A 23,671-nucleotide genomic window follows, 5' to 3' on the forward strand; every position below is an offset into this window, starting at 1 on the left:
AAAGTCTCTCCATTTACTTAATGATGGCAGTGATCAATTAACAAATGGGAAGAAATTGTAAGTCAGATCTTTGTTCATTTAACGACCCATTTGACTCAATTAACAAATTTGATTTTAAAAGGTCATAAAATTGAGTCTGATTCATTTGAATCAGACATTTTTGACAGGCTCCATTCGGACTACCTGTATGTGCGAACTAACTAGTAAGCAGATCTAATTAAACCAAGTAAGGTGATCAAGGAGTTTGAATTATATGTCAATTGCTATTAACCCCAGCCTCTATGACAGTGGCAAGGATTTAGAGAATTCAAGTCCAAACTATAGAATTGGAAATAATTCTCATTGGAAGAGGAATTCAGAATAGACCTAGTAATCTTTGTGTGTTGATGTTTTCATGGATTGTTTCATAAGTGTCAAATCCATTTGAAAAATAAATGGCTAAATATCTTTTTTTGTATTTGCATATATTTATTAAGCTACTTTAAGATACACAAGGGAAAAAAGCATTAAGAAAGAAAGAAAATGGGATATTATAAGATAAAGCAGAATGGGAATCTTCCTTCCAAAAGGTCTTCACAAATGAAAAGGAAATTTATTCAAAGAACAATATAATTATAATACAACTGAACAAAAGCAATGGTAGTCCAAAACAAGCAGTCCAATCAAAAACAAAACCAAGTTAAACAAAACGAGCAAGTCTTAATTTCCTTCCACTATTTTCTCCACAGCCATCTCAGAATGACAAATAGTTTTCCATTATAGAGAAAGCTAACCATATTTATAAACTTTCAGTACTGGAGCACAAACTTATCTATTGCAGAATAGTAGCATCTATCTCTCATGGATTTCTTCCAGCTGAGCCTCTGAAACATCTTGATATGCAATTTGATTACAAAGTCAAGTCTCAAAAAAAGGCAAAACACAGTGAGGATTGGGAGCAGCTAGGGCACCACACGTGAAAAGCTTAGGGCGCTGGCAGTCCATGGCAAGGCAGTGGCCAATCTTGCCTTGTGGTGGAGGTAACTGGTGAGCCATGCCAGGTAAATGCCTGTACAAGGAGGTTCTTTCACTTTGGAGCTGGAGGGGTGCCAGACACCTGCCTAGAAGCGCTGTAGTTCAGAAGCGGAGGGCTGCCTCATCTTGCCAGAACATCTAATGAACAGAGCAGTGGTTCCCTCCAGGGCACCATGTCAGGAAGCCCTGCAAATTCTCGAGTCTCTTGATTTACTTAATGATCGTGGAGGTTCCTAATGACAGAAGCAAACAAAAAGCTTGATTTTAGTTCGCTTTACAGCCCAGATGATTCACTTAACAAGCAGGATAAAAAAATGAGTCACTTATTTTATGAGTTTTGACTTACAACACAAATGGCCAGGCTCCATTAGAGTCATACTTCAAGGACTACCTGTAATACCACAATTTTACTTAGAGCATCCTGTGTATTTTGACCATATCACTTAAGAAAGCTATTTATGCTTTTATAGTTTTTTCAGTTTAAACAATATCTGATCTTCTGAGACCACATAATGGCATATTTCACTCACAGAAATATATATTTATTTTCATATTCCATGGCAACTCCTTTCTGTATTCCCTACAATGGGCATCTTTTTGCTCTTGGCTCAATCTTTACTTTCAAATTTTTCCAAGTCTTGCGTACCTGTATTATTCTATTTTCTAAATCTACAATTTAGATTTGGATCCCAGCAATTTATTTTCTTTAACTCTTTCCACAATATTAGTCTTCTGTTTCATTTTTATTCTTCTCCTCTGGTTAATGAAAAACTAATATAATTGATTGAAATATATATCTATTCTCACTTTCCTTCAACTGTTCACTTTTTGTGTTAATAAGCTGTCAACTCCCTAAAGCAGGTATTTACAGTGCTACTTATTATCCTTTAAAGTGCCCTGTGCTTGGTAATAGGGCTGTGCATGCTTCAAAATTTGTTCTGAAGCAGGGCTTTTAGCTTCACTCAACACATAAGCACATTTCTCCCCTACTAATTATAGTAGTAATGTTTTCCTTACATCTTTCAGACAAGCCTGAAAATGATGCCGTTGTTTTCAGAAGTTAAGTAATTCAAGAAACTCTTAAAGCAAAACAACAGATGCAGTTGTTTTAATTAATAGCAGTGTTGTACCAGTAGTGATTTACACAAGGCACAAAACAATACTTGTGAATGCATGCACAGCTCTAATATAAAATACTAGCTGGATACCTGTGCTTCGCTACAAAACTATGTGATCGGGCTTGATAAATCGACACAGCTTGAACATTAATGAGTAGTTACAATCCGCCTCTCCTCTCCCCTTGTCTCCCGCAGCCTTGCCCCACAGAAGCCTCCCCTCTCCTCTCCCCTTTTCTCCCTCAGGCTTGCCCCACAGAAGCCTCTCCTATCCTCTCCCTTCTCTCCTTTAGGTTTGCCCCACAGAAGCCTCCCCTTCTCTCCTTCAGATTTGACCCACAGAAACCTCTCCTATCCTATCCCCTCATTGCTGCTGTGAAAGTAAAACGGAAAGAGAAATTCCTGTCCTCTGCTTGTGTTTTGGAACAGATTTTTTTTCAGGTGGGGAGGGGAAGTAGAACTCCTTAGCATCAGAGCATTTTATTTATTTATTTATTTATTTATTTATTTATTTATTTGTTTGTTTGTTTGTTTGTTTATTTATTTATTTATTTATTTATTTATTTATTTATTTATTTATTTATTTATTTATTTATTTATTTATTTATTTATTTATTTATAAGACTCAGGGCGGCTTACACTATGTCAAGCAATAGTCTTCATCCATCTGTATATTATATACAAAGTCAACTTATTGCCCCCAACAATCTGGGTCCTCATTTTACCTACCTTATAAATGATGTTAATCATAATATAGGAAATACTAATGCTCTGATGCTCATTTTGAAAAATCCTTTCTTATAAGCACCTTAGAAGCCAAAAGGAACATACATGCCGAATTTCAAGTTTGTAGGCTTTACAGTTCTGGAGTTTTTGTGATTACAGCATGAGTAGTTTTCATAGTTCTTTCATATAGTTTATATATATAGATTGTCACCCTGTATTAAATTTGTATTTTTCTAACTGCTCCAGATGTAAATAAAGTGACAATCTCTTTATCTCTTTCACCCTAGGAGATGGTAATTTTCCCCTTCTATACTTTCCACCTGTGAATGATACAGTCATAGAATTACAATGAATGAGCATCTGATCACCTATCTCCAAACTGTACATGTTGAGTGAAAACCAAAGGCTTTTCTCTAGAATTACAAATTCCGTACAGAGCTCCAATTATTGTAAAGACATTTATATGTTAACCCTCTTTTCATTTCATCAAGGTTTTCTGCAAGTACAAGATTTTCCCACAGATATTTAATATTTATAGTAAAAATAAAACTAGCATGTAAACAAAAGTCTCACAATAAAATTAGTTGTTCCAACAATGAATTAATAAGTAGAAGTACATCAGAGTAGAAGGAACACCTAGAATACCTGACCAATTATTGAAGAAATAATTATGGGGAAATTAAAATTAAATTTCAAATCATCACTTGGGAACAAATTATTCTTTGTTAAGAGAGGTGGTTACAATAGGAGATGCTTTCATTTTCTGATATAGGAATAAATGTGCATTTAAAAGATCTTAGTAAATCATGCATAAAAATGTCTTATTCTTGACATTCCAAAATTAATAAGCAGAATTTTCTATGTTGTTTACCACTTTACAAATTTTCAGAAAGAATTAGTACATTATTCACTCTTACAACAACTAAAATTAAAATATATGATTTATATAAACTAGGTTTTCAAGTTGTGTACAGAGAATCCCTGGTTCATAAGTCATTTAACATGGAAAAAAATAGTTGGGAAACCTCTTTAAGGCTATACTGATATCCAAGTTATCATTGTTGTATTCTAATTAAGGAATAGCTTGCTGAGGATAAAGAGACCAAACTAGTCTACAAGAAAAACCCAATGAAGAATAGAAAAGAGGTAACAGCCTATAAGCAAGAACTGGTGGGATCATAAAATAGATAAAATAATAAAAAAGTGCAGAAGCTAAAGTGGTCCAGGACTTTAGAATTCAAAAAGACAAGCACCTGTCACATAACATCCCAGACTTAACAACTGTTGATAAGAAAAAAAGGTCTGGATATTGGACAACTGAAGTAATGGAGACAATAGAATAAAAAAGAATTGGAGAAAATCAAATACCTACAGAACAATTATGGCAAAAGAAAACAAAGACAATACCAAAAGTGATAGGTGCTTTAGGTACAAATTCAAAATATCTGGAGCTTCACATGAACACCACTGGCATTGATGAAATCACCACTAGTCAACTGCAAAAGGATTAGGGTTACAATATGTATTTTCTGGAGTGAAAAAAACTATAATCAGAGTAACAATACACTGATTTTACACATATGTACTTTATTTCTACAGGTAATCCTCGAATTATGAATGTAATGGAGTCTGCCAGTTACATTCTAACTTGAAGATTTGTTAATTGGATTACGTTAAAGGAATGAGCCCATCCCTCCTCTTTCCAATGCATTTGTTAATTGAATGTGCAGGTCATTAAGAGCACATCAGGTACCTCAGGAGTGGAGAAGACCATTGGAGACCTAATGCACGGACAAGACCACTCCCTCCAATCATCCAATTGTGCGGCAGCACAATTGATGACCCCCAGGCAGGTTCAGCACTCCAGTAAAAGGCAGGGCAGGTCTACGCCCACTTGTGAGATAGGCTGGGCTCAGTGGGGAATGGGAGTGGCGAACCCAGTGCTCGCAAATTGCAAAAATGTTTTTCCAAAGAGGATGGATGTGTAAGAACACAAGGTCTAAGGAAAATAGCTTCGCATCAATGTCTTGAGCTCTGGAGATCTTCCAAAGACAAACAAGAGCTTGGTGACAGGTGGGGAGGAGCATGTGGAATGCAGTAGGCTACCAAAACAAACTCAATGCCTGCAGAGACCCAGCAGGGCATGATGGGGGAAAATAGGCAGGGAGCATATTGCAGCATCTCTGCATCTCAGATGTAAGGGTGAACGATCATTGAGGTGCTACAACATATGTAACTTTGGGAGTGGGTCATAAGTACTTTCAGCGGGGATGTCATAACTTTGAACCATCGCTAAGTGAACTGTGGGTAACCGGAGGACTATCTGTAATTTAATTTTGATTAACTTTTGTATGACCCATTAAAAAAATTTTGTTCTTGAATTTGTTTCCCTTTCCAAAACTAACAATGGTGATTCTGGTGATTATTCTTAGTCTTGCTGACATAACAATAATCTTCACTATATTTGCTTATCTTTTGAACTATCAGAATAATAATTATAAGTTGCATAGTTCTTAAAAGTGTTTTAAAGTTTCCTGACAAGACATTGTACATATTTTAATAATGACTATGAAGACAAGGAATCATATATATATATATATATTTATATTTATATAGATTTATATATAGTTTCTCATTCTCTGCATCTGAAAAATTCATATGAACTTTAAATGACTTTTGACAGAAATCTTTTTCATCTACCCAGTTCACCAAAGTGGAAAGGCAGGCTATATTGTGAGTTCCATCTACTAAGAAGGTTCACTAAACAGGACCTAGAAGAAGGGCTTTCTCTATAGTGGCTCCCTTCTTCTGAAATATCATTTCCTCGGAAATAGGTTGGCTATTTCCTTGCTATTTTTCCAGAAAGCTCTGAAGGTATAGTTCTGTCAGCAGGCCTGGGGAACTCAGACTTATTCAGAGACTGTCAATGGCTCCATATGATTGCATTGGTTACCACCATGGATGAGGGGTCTCCCGGGGGTTTTATATTGTTGTTTTTTAATGATGTATGGTACTTGGAGTCATCATGTATGAGTTGGGCTGCTATATAAATCTATTTAATAAATAAGAGATTATTCATTCACTATAGCAGCTTTCAGAAAATCATTTTGCTACAATGTGCCATCTTATGGAGATTCTCAATCATTCAGGTCATAATTGTCCCATAGATGCTTTTTCCAAGAGGCAACTGGATTTTCTTGTTTTTCTTTAAGTCCATATTTTGGACAAAGAGGACCGCTAGTTTGAAAGACAGGCCAGAGGCTATATATGTCAAAATTAAACAGCCCTCTCTCAACAGAGGGGGAGGGATATGACATCACCTATTTCCAGTGTACAACAACTTTTAGCAATTCCAAGAAGACTCCACACCCATTTGCAGTACTCAGATGATCCTGAGGATACAAATAAACCTCCAAGTGCCCTCAATGACTCTCTAAAAGAATGCAAATGACCAAGTGTCTGCAAGGAGCATAAATACTCATTCCCTACCAATCACTCAGAGCTGAAGCAGCTTTTTGGATAAGAAGCAAAATGTACATGAACAGCAAAAACTACATGTAATGTAGTTTTTCCCCAGCTCTCTAAAATTAACACATTTCATATTTTAATATGCTTTTAGAGATATATTGAAAAAACAGAAAAAGCTTCTGCCGGATGATGTTAGCAGCTAAAACAAATAAATATGAATGATCATTTGCTTACAGTTGTAGAATATAAGATCACATTTAGAATAACAACCCTGAAAATATAGTTTATTTCCTCTTTCTAGTCTGTTAGAACCTGCATTCTGCAAAGTGCAACAGTCATATTAGACATTAACAGCTAGTTATTAATAATACATATTGAACTTACATATGTACTGCAGAAGCCAAGATCTACCATCAGCATACATAAGTCATCTTTTCTGACTGAGCTGTCTGGCAAGTGCTGGGAGGGATGAAAACAGATGGGTCACTTATCCCAAGTTTGAGGTCAAAGAAACGAGTTGAGGTTGTCACACTGTAATTCTTGGTGTAGGTTTCCTGAACTGGGTAACAATCCTTGACTGTGTAAACTCCCACCCAATTTTCAACTGTAATGAAAGAAGCACAAATTCTTACTGGTTTTAGAGAAAAGCATGATTTTAAGTTTTCAAAGTCAATTATATAAGACAATAAAAAATAATTTCCATTTTCCTGACCTTAAAAGGACTAACTCTAGGAAGTGGGTTCATTGGTTTCAATGCAATTACTCTGCAGTGAGTGATTTCAGAGTTAACGTAAGAGTGAGAAGTTAGTAAGAGGACCACTAGATAAAAACAAGCCCCAAATACTAGTCTCTTTCAAACACTTTTTTTAATGCTTTCAAGTCAATGCTGATTCCTGGTAGTGCCTGGAAAAATCCCTGCAGATTCCTTGGCAATTTTGGAAGTGATTTGCCATTGCCTCCTTGCTAGGGCTGAGAGAATGACTGGCCCAAGTCACCCAGTTAGCTTTAAGCCTAAAGTGGGACTAGAAATCACCATCTCCTGGTTTCTAACCTGGTGCATTAAAACTACACCAAACTCTCCCCTTGCAAACTTGAGTGTTTTATATATCCAGATCTGTTCAAAATCTACTGGCTAATGCTTTCATATATGACATTTATGCCTGAATGAATATATGTAAGAGAGGGCTACACAAATCTTTATAATTGAATAAGTATATTAGTGAATTTGGAGAACTATGAATTTTTAAGAATAATTTTATTTTGGCCTGTGTATTGTAAAATGGGGACCAGCATCTGGCAAGTCATGTTTCCCATCCTATGAATTAGACTAACTAAACTCTAAACAGTTTGCAAGTCTAGGAGAAACAATGTTATAATGTTTTGTATGTGCCCTGCTGGCAGGTTATTTGTTTTTAAAACTGAAATCTAGAGATATATCCAAAATTAAGACTAGAAAATATTTTTTAAATTCATATTTGAATTTGTCAATGCTTATACAAGTGAGAACATACAACATATTTCTTGTATATTTGCTGATAATCACATAAGAGTGATAACAATATAATGATGATGTTGTTCACATGGGGACAAATTATCTCATTTATGATCAGAAAATAATAATATAATGCTTACATTTCCTAGCTGGCTTCCTGTCAGACCATTCCTGGACCATAATTTGATCACTTGGTCCTCCAATGTAGTACTGATCTTCGTAAGTTGAGTTGTCAGGAATGTCATAAGGATCCCAAGGCTCACTCAAAGAAATCTTGGAACACAGCTTTGTCAGTTGTTCAATCTGATACATCACTGCATCCTTATAAAGATATATGTATTCAAAAAATCTGAAACAGGAAAATTGGGCTAAGATTCTTATTCATATAATGTAATACAACTTAGAGAACATATTTAGTCACATCAATTACATCTGTTCACTACATTTTAATCAATAACTAAGTATTAATTATTGATTTAATAAATATTTACTTATTGATTAAAAGGCAACGGATAGATCTGTGGATTTGTAAGGTATGTTAGAGATTTCAAAGAGAAAGTATTAACTTTACCATCAAACTATAAATCTTAGAATTCCTGAGTATATTCCCGACTATCTTATTGACATAAAAATAATGAATATTTTTACATACCAGGTTTCCCCAAAAATAAGACATGCCCAGATAATAAGCCTAATTGGGCTTTTCAGCACATGCAATAAAAGCCCCACCCCCCACCCCGTGAAATAAGCCCCCCCAACTACTTACATGCATGTGCAGCCGGTCCTGCCATTTCCTCTGGTTGCTTGCAGCACAACCAAAATGAGTTGAGGAGGCGAGGCTGGGGGGTGGGACACAACGGTGAGGAAAGCGACGGAGCTTGAAAGGTAAGACCTGCATTCCGCTTCTTATCCGCCCTACCTGCCACCCCTCTCGATAAAGAGACAGCGGGGAAGGGAAGTAGCCAGGCTGCTGTTGCCATTGGGGTGGCGTGGAACGTATTGGGCTGCGAGACACGCAGTTTACCTTTCAAGCTCCATCGCTTTCCTTGCCGTTGTGTCCAGGGCAATACCTGTAAAAGAAAACCTTCTCGCGAGTTCAAGAAGTTTGATTGAACTTGTGAGAAGGTTTTCTTTTATAGCGTGCTTCCCTGGACACAACAGCAAGGAACACGACGGAGCTAGAAAGGTAAGACACACATCTCTCTCACCCGCTCTACCTGCCACCCCCAAATTACATCCCTAAAAAGGGCGGGTGGCTTAGTGAGGGGCAGGAACCCTGTAATGCCCAATGAGGGAGAGAGAAGAGACAGAAAGGGGAACCATGTTTCGTTCCACGCATCTCACTTCTCCCCTGCCCCACCTGCCATCCCTCTCGATAAAGAGATGACGGGGAAGGGAAGCAGCTGTTGCCACTGGAGTGAAGTGGGATGTGTTGGGCCACTCAGCCGGCGTGAAGAACAGGGAGGATGTGGCAGTGATGGCGCATCCAGTCCCACGCTTGCCACCTCCTGCACCCCCAAAATAAGACCCTCCCAATAATAGTGCCAAACCCTTATTTGGGGGGGGGGGTCAAAAGAAAATAAGACCCTGTCTTATTTTCAGGGATACATAGTAGTTTACATTTTAGTTCACTTTGTCTTTGTAACAATCACTGAAGGTTTAAAACCCACTTTTTGCCTAAATTATAGACAACTGCCACTCCTCTTCACCTCTATTTTTTCAATCTTCAATTGAGTAAATTTGATCAGAAAATCGCAAACTGTGGGCTATAATATGTGCATATATTTTTCAATATTTAATTGGGAATGATGTCATAATATATAGGCAGACATTCAAAAATCAAGATCTAGGCATGAACAGAATCAAGCTGGTAACTATGCAATAATAATCGGAAGAGAGCAGAATTTAAGCTTGAACTATTTGTTTATATATCATACTTCAAAAGGAGTCCATACCTTTTTTTAAAAAAAAAACCTTTACACACTAAAGAGAAGGCTGCACTAAAATACTTTAGTCTTGTGCAAAATACTGATTATAGCCGTGATGGAGAATCTATGGCATCTTTGCCACAGGTGGCGCACAGAGCCCTCTCTGTGAGCATGAGAGCCTTCACCCAGCTCAGCTCAACCCTGCATGGATGCATGCCTCCCACCAGCCAGCTGTTTTCAGGTCTCTGTCACGCAGGTGCAGGGGGTGAGGTGCATGCGTAGAGAGTGGGGTGCATGCAGGAGATATGTGCGCATGCATGGGGGCAGGGGGAGCACAGAGAGGTACGTCCCCGCCCTACGTCCCATTTTAGGCCTAATAGGCCTCTCTGAAGCCTCCTGAGCCCATTTTTCACCCCAAGAGGCTGCAGGGAGGCCTACTAGGCCCAAAATGGGTCACAGGAGGAGTCATGCATGCGCAGAGAACAGGGGGAGCATGGGGGGATCATGCGTGCTTGCGTGGGGGAGCCGGACAATCACACACACATTAAATTATGGGTGCAGGCATGCAAGCGCCATGTGACAACAAAAAAATTAGCCATCACTGAATTATGGTCAAGCAGAATACTACTTTCTCTTGTAGTATAATGCAATATTGAGCATAAAGTGAAAATTGAAAAGGGATTATTTAATTTTATACCCATTAGTTTTCCATGAGCCCATTGATAATTTCACTTACGAAAGAAACCACATCCAAAAATGTGGCCTACTAGTGAGAAAAATGCTAAGGAAATTTGTCAGTTATACTCAACAGATGCAAGAGGAATTAAATATTTCATCACTACTTATTCTGGGTTGACCAGAAATGAGTTGGAGATATTAAATTGCCAAGATAATGTTTTATTTGTTGACCAACATATATCTTTAATCTATGTAAGATTAAAAACACGACAATTTTAAAATTGTAACTTAAACACGCTAACCCATCTGCAGACTAATAGAACTGTCTGGAATTCTATTATCTCAGTTTATTTTATTTTGTATATTGTGTGGACTGAATCAAAAAGGATTTCATTGCAACTATAATTATATAGTTATATTTTGCATACTGACAAAATTATATTTTGCGTTGTAATATTAAATAAAAACTGAACATAAAATGATTCAACATGCAAAATTTGGAATTACTTTCATCTCTAGCTCTTTTGTGCCATGGTCAAGATGGAGTGAGACAACATAGCCATTATTCTTTAAAAATACAGATAGTCTTTGACTTACGACTAACATTTCTGTTGTTAAGTGAAACATCTGTAAAGTGAGTTTTGCCCCCTTTTAACAACTTTTCTTTCCACGGTTGTTAAGTGAATCGCTGAAGATTTTAAGGTTAACATGGTTGTTAAGTAAATCTGGCTTCCCACTGACTTGGCTTGTCAGAAGATAGCAAAAGGTTATCATATGACTCTGGGACGCTGCAACCATCATAAATCTGAGTCAGTTGCCAACCATTGCAACCATGAGGATGCTGCAATGGTCAAAAGTGTGAAAAACGGTAATAAGTCACTTTTTTCAGTGCTGTTTTGTTAACTTTGAACAATAAGTAAATTAAGTGTTGTAAGTCCATAACTGCCTGTATAAAAAAGAACAGGACAGGGCTGCCCATTAACCCTCTTCTGTTTATTTTGGTTCTTGAAAAATTGAATAGATACGTAAGATGAAAGGATTATAGAATTAAAAATTTAAAAGAGACATAGAATTTAAGAGCTTTTCCAGATCCCAACCGGCTCCTTGGTTCTCCGAGGAGCTGAGGGGGATGAAACGCCGGAGAAGACGCCTAGAGAGTTCCTGGAGGTCCAGCCGTTCAGAGGCTGTTCGGACACTAGTTAGATCCTATACTAGGACCTACCTAGTGGCACTGAGGGAAGCGAGGCGTTGCTACGCCTCCTCCCTCATTGCGTCGGCAGATAACCGCCCAGCTGCCCTGTTTCGGGTGACCCCCTCCCTCCTTCACCAGGGGGAGCGGGATGACCCGTTGCGGGGACGTGCTGAGGAGTTTAACGGTTATCTATACGATAAAATCATTCAGCTTAGGGACGGTCTGGACCAAAATTGTGGCGATTCAGACGGGGTATCTGAGGGCGGTCTTGGTGATGTTGTTTGGGATGAGTTTGACCCTGTGACTCCCGAGGACATGGACAGGTTGCTGGGTAGATTGAATGCCACCACGTGTTTACTGGACCCGTGCCCCTCCTGGCTGGTGCTGGCCACTCAGGAGGTGACACGAGGCTGGCTCCAGGGGATTACGAGTGCTTCCTTGTTGGAGGGAGTCTTTCCGGCCGCCTTGAAAGAGGCGGTGGTGAGGCCCTCCTCAAGAAGCCTTCCTGGACCCGGCTGTTTTAGGTAATTATCGTCGGTCTCCAACCTTCGCGGCGAAGGTTGTAGAGAGTATGGTGGCATATCAGTTTCCCCTGCACCTGGAGGAAACTGTCTATCTGGACCTGCTCCAGTCCGGCTTCCGACCCGTTACAGCACTGAGACGGCTTTGGTCGCGTTGGTGGATGATCTCTGGAGGGCCAGGGATAGGGGTTATTCCTCTGCCCTGGTCCTATTAGACCTCTCAGCGGCTTTTGATACCATCGACCATGGTATCCTGCTGCGCTGGTTGGAGGATTGGGAGTGGGAGGCACCGTTTATCGGTGGTTCTCCTCCTATCTCTCCGACCGTCGCAGACGGTGTTGACGGGCAGAGGTCGACCCGCGGCGCCTCACTTGTGGTGCCGCAGGGCCGATTCTCTCGCCTTCTGTTCAACATCTATATGAAGCCGCTGGGTGAGATCATCAGTGGCTTCGTGTGAGGTACCAGCTGTACGCTGATGACACCCAGCTGTACTTTTCCACACCGGCCACCCCAATGAAGCTATCAAGTGCTGTCCCGGTGTTTGGAAGCCGACGGGTCTGGATGGGGAGAAACAGGCTCAAGCTCAATCCTCCAAGACGGAGTGGCTGTGGATGCGGCATCCCGGTACAGTCAGCCGAGTCCGCGGCTGACTGTCGGGAGCGAGTCATTGGCCCCGATGGAGAGGGTGCGCAATTTGGGCGTTCTCCTGGATGCACGGCTGTCTTTTGAAGACCATTTGATGGCCGTCTCCAGGAGAGCTTTCCACCAGGTTCGCCTGGTGCACCAGTTGCGCCCCTTTCTAGACCGGGATGCCTTGTGCATAGTCACTCACGCCCTTGTGACGCCTCGCCTGACTACTGCAATGCTCTCTACATGGGGCTCCTTGAAGGGCATCCGAGGCTGCAGTTGGTCCAGAATGCAGCTGCGCTGGTGATAGAGGGAGCCCTCGTGGCTCCCGAGTGACACCTATCCTGCGAGGCTGCACTGGCTACCTGTGGCCTTCCGGTGCGCTTCAAGGTGTTGGTGAACATCTTTAAAGCGCTCCATGGCATAGGGCCGGGTTACTTACGGGACCGCCTGCTGCTACCGAATACCTCTCACCGACCCGTGCGCTCTCACAGAGAGGGACTCCTCAGGGTGCCGCCGGCGCGACAGTGTCGTCTGGCGACACCCAGGGGAAGGGCCTTCTCTGTGGGGGCTCCCGCCCTCTGGAACGAACTCCCCCCAGGACTTCGTCAACTTCCGGACCTCCGAACCTTTCGCCGCGAGCTTAAAACTTACTTATTTATCTGCGCTGGACTGGGTTAGTTTTTTAAGTTATGGGTTTTTTAATGGGTTTTATCTCCAAATTTTAATTGTGGCCAATTTAAATAAGTTTTTTAATTGTATTTTAATTGTATTTATAGTGTATTGTGTATTTTTACTTGGCTGTGAACCGCCCTGAGTCCTTCGGGAGAAGGGCGGTATACAAATTTAAATAATAAATAAATAAATAAAAAATATTGATTTTGGAAGATCCTTTAAAGGAACTTGGTATGTTAATAGGTAAATTAAAAGAATTTGAGGTATTAGCAGGCTTTAAAACTATAAAAAATAATTTTAAAAAATGGAGATGCTGCAATGGTCAAAAGTGTGAAAAACAGTCATAAGTCACATTTTTAAATCCTGTTGTAATTTCAAACAGCCACTAAATGAACTTTTGTAAGGACTTATAGTATTAATATATTTCTAGGAAATGTAGTTATTTTATGGAACTTGGAGTTAAAATTTGAAAAATAATTATATCTATCTTCTTCAATACATTCTGCAGTGAATGGTTATTTATTTTACCATGGCCATGTGATGCTCATTTTAATGATGCTGTGGAAAAGGGAAGGCTCTGCTGCGCACACACAGTGTGGAATGATGTCTTATTGACTGTCATAGCATGAACAGCATGTGACTGCTATTTACAATTTTGCCCAAAACTGCTATTTACTTCCAGGCTTTTGTCAAAACACCCCAGAGTAATGGGTTCATTTACTTTATCACACTTGCTTAACAGATATACAATTGCTTAATGAAAGCAGCATTTGCTCAACAACTGCCACATTCATTTCACCACCACCACCACCACAACCACAAAAAAGATTGTAAAAGGGGCAGCCATGTGAAGACCCACTTTACGGTCGTTATTACTTACGACTGTAATTGGCAAACTCCATTTGTCATAATCTGTATATTACTAACAATATCTGTATCAACTATACATTTGTTGAACAATTTCCATCTTGAGACTGATTCTGAATGAGAAATCCCATTAATAAAGATAAATAAGGACTACCTACAGCAATAAATTATAGCTATTTTACTCTCATTATTTATTCTTGAGACGTTGGTCCATCTTGCTTTTCCAATACTATAATTATCAGTTAACACAGATTATTTTTGTATGTGCTATATTTTTATATAGTACTTTTAATGGGAAACATTCTATACCAGGGGTCTGCAACCTTAAACACTCAAAGAGCCATTTAGACCCGTTTCCCACAAAAAAGAAAACACTGGGAGCCACAAAACTCTTCCCGTCCCTGACTATTTCTTGAGCAGCCACAAAACTAGCATATGTAGTTGAATTAAAAGTTCTGTTTTCTACTGAAACATTTCTTTTCTTGGATTTATTAATGGTTGGCCTACTGGGGGTTGAAAAGCTCAGTAAATTGTGTGCTGGTGGATGTCGCACATTGGTGGTTGTGATACATATTTTGAGTGATAGGGAGCGCAGCAGAGGGGTGAAAGAGCCACATGCGGCTCCAGAGCCACAGGTTGCTGACCCGTTCTTTATCAATAGCATGAAACATTCTGTGCCAGTAGCATGAAAGGCAAGCTTTATCATGATTCTGTTCATTATATATATTTTCTTTTAGAACTCAAAACATTTTTATCAGTGGCCAAACACTGTTTTCTTAATTTCTTGTTGGTAAGGATGATAGCATTCCTTTATGCTTTTAAAATCTTCATCATGAGTCAATTTTTACTTGTTTAATGTAATTATTTAATTATATGTCAAATTATATACTGAAACTAGTGCCACATAGCTGATATATCCAGTTTTCCATCAACTGTTTAAAAAGTTAGACAAACACTTCAATGCTTAGTTGCGTAATTGCTCCAACACTGATATATATTATCCTATATATGAAAAGGTCACTGCTAAGTAATACTTTGGGTATATTTTCTCCAAAGTGGAATTAATTTAATAAAGCAACAAACTTTTAGCAACTTTCTACAAAACCGTAGAAAAGTTACCCTTGATTTTGCTTTTTGTTACATTTTATTAATTTCATTGTATTTCCTTCTTTCTATGTCCAATATAAATGTACTAAAATGTAGTATTAATTTTCTACCCCAGCGGTGAACTTGTGGCTGATCCAAATTGGAAAAAAAAAAAAAAAACACAGCAAGATGAGGGCTCTTCTTCATCCTTGGGCAGTTGAAATTGGACAGACAGACAGAGGATATATCACATTATCTCTGGAAAGAAATGAAGGATGACAGTCACATTGATACAAGGAAGATGGTGACTAAATCAATAAATGAAGTTATTCAGTAAAGGTTAATAGTTGAAATTCATTGCAAATGTCCTTAATGAAAATCAATTCTGCTTTCTTTGGATAGCTATCCTAAGGCAACATTCTGTGAATCTTGGCTGGAAAGTTCTTGTCCTCTTTGAATCAACTGAAGGTCAAATGATGTTAAGGAACCTGAAGAGAATAATCAAAATAGCGTTTTCAAATAGACAGAATTATAAGTAGTGCCAGATGTAGTCATACTTCAGAGCTGAGTCACTGTACATTATCAAAGTTTATCCTACAAATGGACTACATCAATGTTATACAAGTGAACTTCTGCATACAGAACATGACTACTCTTCTCCCAACTGTAATGACTTCACTGGCGGATGCCATTCCATAGTTGGAGGGGAAAAAACAATGCTCCTATTGTAAATATGATGAATGTGAAACCATTCAAAATAAATTAATAAAAGCAAATCTCATGAATAAATAATAATAAAGTAACTCTAATTAATTGCCTGTATGACTTTCCCACATATGTTTATTGATGGGATTTGTAATTCTGAGTCAGTCCCAGGATGGAAATTGCTCAAAGAATATACAATTGGTACAGATATGGTTAAAAGCATACATATGCTGTGTGCATAATTAGTGAGTATTTTGACCATCATTTTTAATAGCATTTTAATAGTGAGTATTTTGACCATCATTTTTATGCATATTGGCACCTCTGAGCTGTATAAACTTGAATGCTTATTGGATAAAAGCATATAAAGTGATGTGTATTTGTGTAATGAGGGAGGGTGTGGCCTAAGGAGATCAACATCTTATATCAAAGTGTGCATAAGTATTAAGCAGCTTCTTTTCCTCAGGCAAAATAGGCCAAAAATGAAATTTAACTGACTCTGAAAAGTCAACAATTGTTAAAAAGTCTTTCAGAGGGATGCAGCATTCTTGAAGTTGTTAAGATACTGGGGCATGATCATAGAACCACCGAACATCTTGTTGTAAATAATCAACAGGGTCGCAAGAAACGTGTTGAGAAAAAAAGACATACATTAACTGCCAAAGATTAGAGAAGAATCAAACGTGAAGGTACCAGGAACCCATTATCTTCCAGTGCTGTCATATTCCAGAACTGCAACCTACCTCGAGTGCCCAGAAGTAAAAGGTGTTCAGTGCTCAGAGATATGGCCAAGGTAAGGAAGGCTGAAACCCAACCACTACTGAACAAGATACATAACTTGAAATGGCAAGACAGGGCCAAAAAATATCTGAAGACAGATTTTTCAAGGGTTTTATGGTCTGATGAGAGTGACTTTTGATGGACCAGATGATGGGCCCGTGGCCAGATCAGTAATGGGCACAGAGCTCCACTTCAACTCAGATGCCAGCAAGGTGGAGGTGAGGTACTGGTATGGGCTGGTATTGTTAAAGATGAGCTAGTTGGACATTTTCGGGTTGAAGATGGACTCAAAATCAACTCCCAAACCTACTGCTACTTTTTAGAAGACACTTTTTTCAAGAAGAGATACAGGAAAAAGTCTGCATCTTTCAAGACCACCATGATTTTTATGCAGGACAATGCTCCATCACATGCAATGAAGTATTCCATTGTGTGGCTAGCCATTAAAGACCTTAAAGATGAATGAATAATGACATGGCCCCCTTCCTCACTTGACCTAAACCCTATTGAGAACTTATGGTGAAGGAAAACAGTATACCTCTCTGAACAGTGTCTGAGATGGCTGTGGTTGCTGCTGCACAAACAGTTGATTGTCAACAGATCAAGAAACTGACAGACTCCATGAACGGAAGGCTTATGACTGTTATTAAAAAGAAGGGTGGCTATATTGGTCACTGGTGGGTTTTTTTTTTCAAATCTCAGAAATGTTTATTTGTACATTTTGAATTATTTATTATTCTCACTTTAACAGATGTAAATAAATGAGTGAGATGGACAAACTTTCTTTTTCATTTACCTGCATAATAATTCTGCACACTAATAGTTGCCCAATAACGCATATTCTCCTAAGAAAGGAGAATACCTCCTAAGAAAGGAGAATATGTTTGCATCCAATAAGCATTCAAGTTTATACAGTTTGGAGGTGCAAAATATGCAACCTCACTTTTTCTTTCTTAAATATTCAGTTTTGAGGTTTATTAATATTTTGGATTGACTGAGGGCATTAGTTATTCAATAATAAAATTAATCCTCTAAAATACAACTTGCCTAATAATTGGGCACACAGTGTATATAGTTAGTTCTTGGGCTAAGACAGTGGTGAAATCCAATTTTTTTTACTACTGTTCTGTGGGTGTGGCTTGGTGGGCGTGGCTTGTTGGCATGGCAGGGGAAGGATATTGTAAAATCCCCATTCCCTCCCCACTGTGGGGCCAACCAGAGGTGGTATTTGTCAGTTCTCTGAGCTACTCAAATTTTCCGCTCCAGTTTTCCAGAACCTGTCAGAACCTGCTGGATTTCACCGCTGGGCTAAGACTGTAATCAGTTAACAGAGATTATTTTTCTATGTGCTATATTTTTGTTTGATTTCTTTTTATGGGAAACAATTTTTTGTGATTTAGCCTTAAAAGTTGAAGAATAACTTTTTCACTTTAAAAAGCTTAACTACTTTAAACATAGTGTTTGCTTCTTATCAGTTCAGAATAAAAAAATGCAAGTATGTCATTTTCTCCACATGGAAAAAGAAAAGACCTCTCTAATTACCATTGACTCTTCCTGCCTACCAAGCACATCTCAATTCTCACATGCAAGGAGACATATAGATATACTTATATTATAAAAAAGCCACCATTTTGTACATAACTTGATTTGATTTAATTTAATTCTGTGGACAGCAATTATGAGACAAAATGCTGTAGAAATATAATTAAACTTGGACCTCAATCTCATGATCTGAATGCAGAAATTACTTTTGAAAGTGTGTTTCATTACCTCACATCCTGCTACGCTACTGCCAAAAACTCTAATTAACAGAATGAGAATTGTATTCATGTGTTAGATATAAAGGGTATATTAAACTTTTTTCTCTTCTGTAAGTGAATTATTACTTTTCCGTGCTTTAAATATTTATTTGCATGAGTAAAATACATATGAATTTTTTTTGAACATTAAGGATTGTTACAGCTAATTATTCCCTATTGTTTATAAACATGAATGCCTTTTGAGATAATTTTCCATTGTAAACTGGCATTGTTTCAGTTAATTAATCTCCAATTTGTGAGCTGCTAGTCTCCTGGTGCTGGAGAAGATTCCTGCCAGTCCCTTGGTCTGCAAGGCGAACAAACAAGTCAGTCCTAGAGATCAACCCTAACTGCTCTTTAGAAGGCCAGATCCTGTAGATGAAACTGAAATACTTTGGCCACCTAATGAGAAGGAAGGGCTCACTGGGGAAAAGCCTGATGCTGGGAAAGATTGAGGGCAAAAGAAGAATGGGACAACAGAGAATGAGGTGGCAAAGCAGTAGGCATGAGCTTAAGTAGACTCCAGAGGATGGTAGAGGATAGGAAGACCTGGAAGAACATTGTCCATGGGGTTGCAATAGGTCGGACACAACTTCGCAACTAACAACAACAAGTCTCCAAATTAACTAAAATTAATGCCAAGTCTCTATAAAACATCCACAATAGGTTCCTACAACTATTTTTGTGTATTTAAATTTATACTAAATGTATTGTATCATTTCTCCTCAGCTGGATTCACATCTCTGATTTTGACAGAACAATTTTAGGGTTCTGATATCTACTAGAACTCGAAAAACATGTCTCTTTGACTAGCTTTTGTCTTTAGAATAAAAACAAACCTTTCAGATTATTATTATCAGTTTACTTGTTACAGAACTGAATGAACTTGTTTGCACATCGTATCAAGAAGCAGTCACAATATCTAGATATGATCTAAGGCAGGGGTGTCCAAACTACGGCCCGCGGGCCAACTGCGGCCCGCGGGTCAGTTTTTATTGGCCCGCAGCAAATTCTCGGTGGACAGTGGGGTGCGGCCCCCGTCCTGGCCCCAAAAGCCGCCGCCCGGCTGCAGATGCGGGAGGCTCCGCTGAGGCTACCCCGCCCACCCGGGCTGCGGGCCGCCATTCCGCCACTGGGCTGTAGGGGCGCCTGACGCCACGGCTCCAGCCCGCCCACCAGACAGAGGAGGCGGGCGGGCGGCAGAGCTTCCGGCGCTGCTCCGGGCGCCCTCGGCTTGCGGCGCTGTGCAGGTAGGCTCTCCGGCCGGGTCGGCAGAGCAGGGCTGGACGGGCGGGGGAGCGGAGCGGAGGAGGATGGGAGGGTTGAGCTGCTGAGTGGGCCCCGCTGCCGGGGCTGCCGAGGGTCCCGGCGGGAACGGGACGCTTCTGCTCCCCGGAGAACCTCTGGGTGGGGGGCGGCGAAGGCGGGTTGTCCCTCTCCAGCCACCGCCTCCCCCCCCTCCCCCGGCGATGCAGCTCAGTTGGTGGGAATCCCTCGCCTGGTGAGGGGGGGCGCAGCTGAGTTGGGGCCTTGTCCAGGAAGCTGAGTGACCAAGGAGGCTCTGGGAGAGAGCCGAAGAGACCCACCCCACCCCACCCCACCCCCCCGCAGTGTTGCCACAGCTGGGGAAGATGGCAACATCCTGGGATGCCGGGCCCAAGGGGGATGAAGCCCTTCCTCGCAAAGAGTCTTTTGGGCCCAAGGCAGCTTGGCCGGCTGGTGGCCCCTGTGCCCCATGGGGCATTGCCAGGGTCGTTCCTCCAAGGGGCAAAGCCTCCTGGCTGACCCACAAGGCCCTCGGAGGGGGAGAACAGCCGGCCTTCCTAGCACAGCGCTGCCTCTTCCCAAAAGGGAAGTTTTTTTGTTTGTTTGCCTTTGAAGGTGTCTCTCACCCGCTTGGCTTGTTTCTGTTTCATTTTGTCTGCCTCTGAGAAGGACTGGCTGGCTGCAAAACTCTTGTGGCTTGAGGCTATTGTGTGCACTCTGTACATGGGCCCCAGCTGCCCCTCGGAGCAGCTTCAAAGCCCTTTGGGGGCTCTGCTCCCAAACCTGTGCCCAAACCGAGGGACCCTTGGGGGCTTCTTTGCATGCTGCAGGATCTCCCAGCGTGACAGTTTTGCACCCTGCAGACTGATAGAAAGCAGCTGGGACTCCCCTGGCGGAAAAGAAGAAGACCGGCATCGAGAAACAGGTGAGGGCGGCGAGGGGCCGAACAGCGTTGGTGGGGGGAAGTGTGCAGAATGTCTCCAGACAAAACTATATCGCACTTTTGACCAGTCCTCACACTTATGACCGGTCATCATTTATGCCTGTTGCAGCATTTTGTGCATAGGGACTACTCAGAGGGCTGAAAAAGTTATTTTTGACCTGTCCTCACACTTTTGACTGGTCCTCACACCTACAACTATCTTTACATTTTGCACCCTATCTTGTAACCGTGGTGAAGAGAAGCAGTTGTGAAATGAGTGATATGGTTGTTAAAAATGCTGCAATGGGCATAAATGTGAGGATGGTCATAAGTGTGAGGACTGGTCAAAAATTACTTTTTTTAGCCCTCTGAGTAGTTTCTATGCCCATATAGCCACATCCACTCAGTCACATGAGGAGTTAGCAACGCCCACCAGTCACATGACCACCAAGCCACACCCCAAAATAAGCCACACCCACAGAACTGGTACAAAAAATTTAGCCCTCCCCCTTCCCCCCCCCCCCCCGGTGGCCCGGGCCTTTGCTTATTTTTCTGTATTTGGCCCTCACTCAAAAAACTTTGGACACCCCTGATCTAAGGTGTATATTTAACCATGACATGATATTTTGCCTACAACTGTTTACAGTTGTAGGCAAAATATTAGCCAAAGTTCCTTTTGCAGAAGTTTCCCTCTTTTCACTGCAATTCAGATTCAATAGAAACCACCAGCATGTTTTGTTGTATTGCTCCTATTATAAAGGTAACCATCAATTTCTCATATTTCCCATGCTGGAACGTTTTTGTTAAATTTTATCTTGATTTTCTCTTTTCAAACCATAAGCCTAACAATATATATAATGTAGCTACATTTTGTGACCCAGCAGTGAAAGATGCAAACAAATCACAAGAATAAATGCTATTCTTCTAACAAAGAATATGTGGTTACTTAGAATTATAACTGAACAATAGTTTTCAATCGGTTATTAATTATGCTATATTGCTTTCATGCAATTTTATTGTCCAACTCTTTTGTTGTTCTGGACCTTAATGAATATTCTTATGCCACTTCTTCACCATGCATTTTTATTTTAATTCATGTCTATTTATCAATAGGTTATATTGAATAATATAAATCATTCCATTTCTTCTAATGCATTCATCTGCAAGCAGAGACGCTATCTTATAAGTTAAAGACTTTCTATTTAAAGAAAAACTGAATGACATCTACCTTACAAAAGATTACTGTTTTTAATGCTAATTTTTACTTCCTTAATCTCCTCAACTACAAGTTCAAGTAAGGGTCTAGTGTTTTGCAACCAGATATAAAAAGTAGGATGTGAATTCTGCAGAAGAAAGAATTCAATTTACCACAATAGCTTTGTCAGCTGTAATATGCTCTTCTCCATACCTATGAAAAGAACAGGCAACTCTGTCTGTCCTCTTTATTGTTTTAGTTTCTGAAAGCTTGGAATGGAATGTTATGAAGCCAAAATTACAACATGTAAAAATGTACAAGCAAGCCAAATACTAGGTGGAGCAATAAGGGCCCAAATAAAGACTTGGGGAAGAGAATTTAAGTATCTTTAAAGAGGCTGGAATTCTACATAGCATAATCATGACCCAATTAAAAGTGCATATCGATTATTTTTGTGTACTTATACTAACCCAAACAGCTGGAATTAAACTGGGGCGGTGGGAAGATTTTCATCTTCCTTCGTCCTTTGTTTGACCGCTGCTTCTTGCGCTTTTTTTACCCCTGCAAAACATCCTTTTGGGGCACTACTGCGTGGGGCTCTCTTGAATCGCACCGCTGTGATTCACCTGTTAGGTATTCATTCAGCTTGTTGGGAATGGAGCAAAGTGGCACCCTATGCCAACTCATAAATGAACATTTCAGGGTTGGGTGTCTTCGGAGCTGCAGTAAACCACAACCGCCCAGGAAAAGCAAGCTGGATTTGTTACCGACCTGCATGAAACTCCCTCCTCTATTAGCGGATGATTCAATATGCGCGTGTGCAAGTTTTGCAGGTTTCCCCGATCGGGTACAACCAAGCGGCGTATGGGATTGGGTAGAGAATTTATTTCCCGCCTCGTGAAAGGCGAGGCTGGGAAAAAAGCAAATCAGTCTTTCCGTGAATGTGACTAGGTATGGCCATCGTACTGATTTCTCAAACTGCACCAGAGACATAGCAAGGGGAAACTTACTTTTTGCAAGGGACGAACCTCTTTTTTTCTTCCAGAACACGGAGGCGCTGGTTGGGACTGTCGTAAGACACCATGGCACGGATATTCCTGCCGCTGCTGTGGTCGTACTCCACCGTGCGGCCTTCCCATTGCAGCGGGGCCTGGCAGGGGACGACCGGTTGGGCCTTTATTGCCCAGGTCAAGCCTAAGAAAATGCTAATGATCAGCAATGCGGAAAAGCCGAGGCTGACAGCGACGGTTTTGGGGGCCATGCCTTAGCCCACGATCTCTTGCGCTCCGCGCGTTTAATGCTGCAGACTCGGGTAGAATCCGCTCGTGAGCGGTTCTCTTTCCTCCGACGTCGTGCCCCTGATAGTCAATACCGGTAGCAGCAATGTGGGATCTGGAAGGCTCGTCACGCCGCGGTTGGACAGGAACTGCAGAGGGAGCTGCCGCCACCGCTCTGCCAAAAGAGCTTCGATCTTTACCCAAGGAGCTCTGCGCTTCTGCGCGGGGAAAATAACGAGGGTCTTTTGGTTTTCCCAGCTGGATCATAATGGCTGCAGATCGCCGGCGGTGCTCTTGCAGGACTTCGTGGCAACGGTGGCGATGCCCTAAGCAGGAAA

General features: G+C 40.7%; 1 protein-coding gene across 1 annotated transcript; it reads right to left on the minus strand.

Moving 5' to 3' along the window:
- Window positions 1–447: 447 nt before the first annotated feature.
- EPDR1 (ependymin related 1) lies at window positions 448–23,455 on the minus strand. The gene is made up of 4 exons (XM_058179695.1): window positions 23,067–23,455; window positions 7,956–8,164; window positions 6,708–6,927; window positions 448–1,247 (listed from the first exon to the last, which is right to left on the minus strand). Exons 1-3 carry the CDS (start codon window positions 23,315–23,317, stop codon window positions 6,737–6,739), a joined length of 651 nt encoding a protein of 216 aa, XP_058035678.1. The 5' UTR covers window positions 23,318–23,455; the 3' UTR covers window positions 448–1,247; window positions 6,708–6,736.
- Window positions 23,456–23,671: the final 216 nt, after the last annotated feature.

This window comes from Ahaetulla prasina, chromosome 4, assembly GCF_028640845.1.
Source record: "Ahaetulla prasina isolate Xishuangbanna chromosome 4, ASM2864084v1, whole genome shotgun sequence".
Lineage (NCBI taxonomy): Eukaryota > Metazoa > Chordata > Lepidosauria > Squamata > Colubridae > Ahaetulla > Ahaetulla prasina.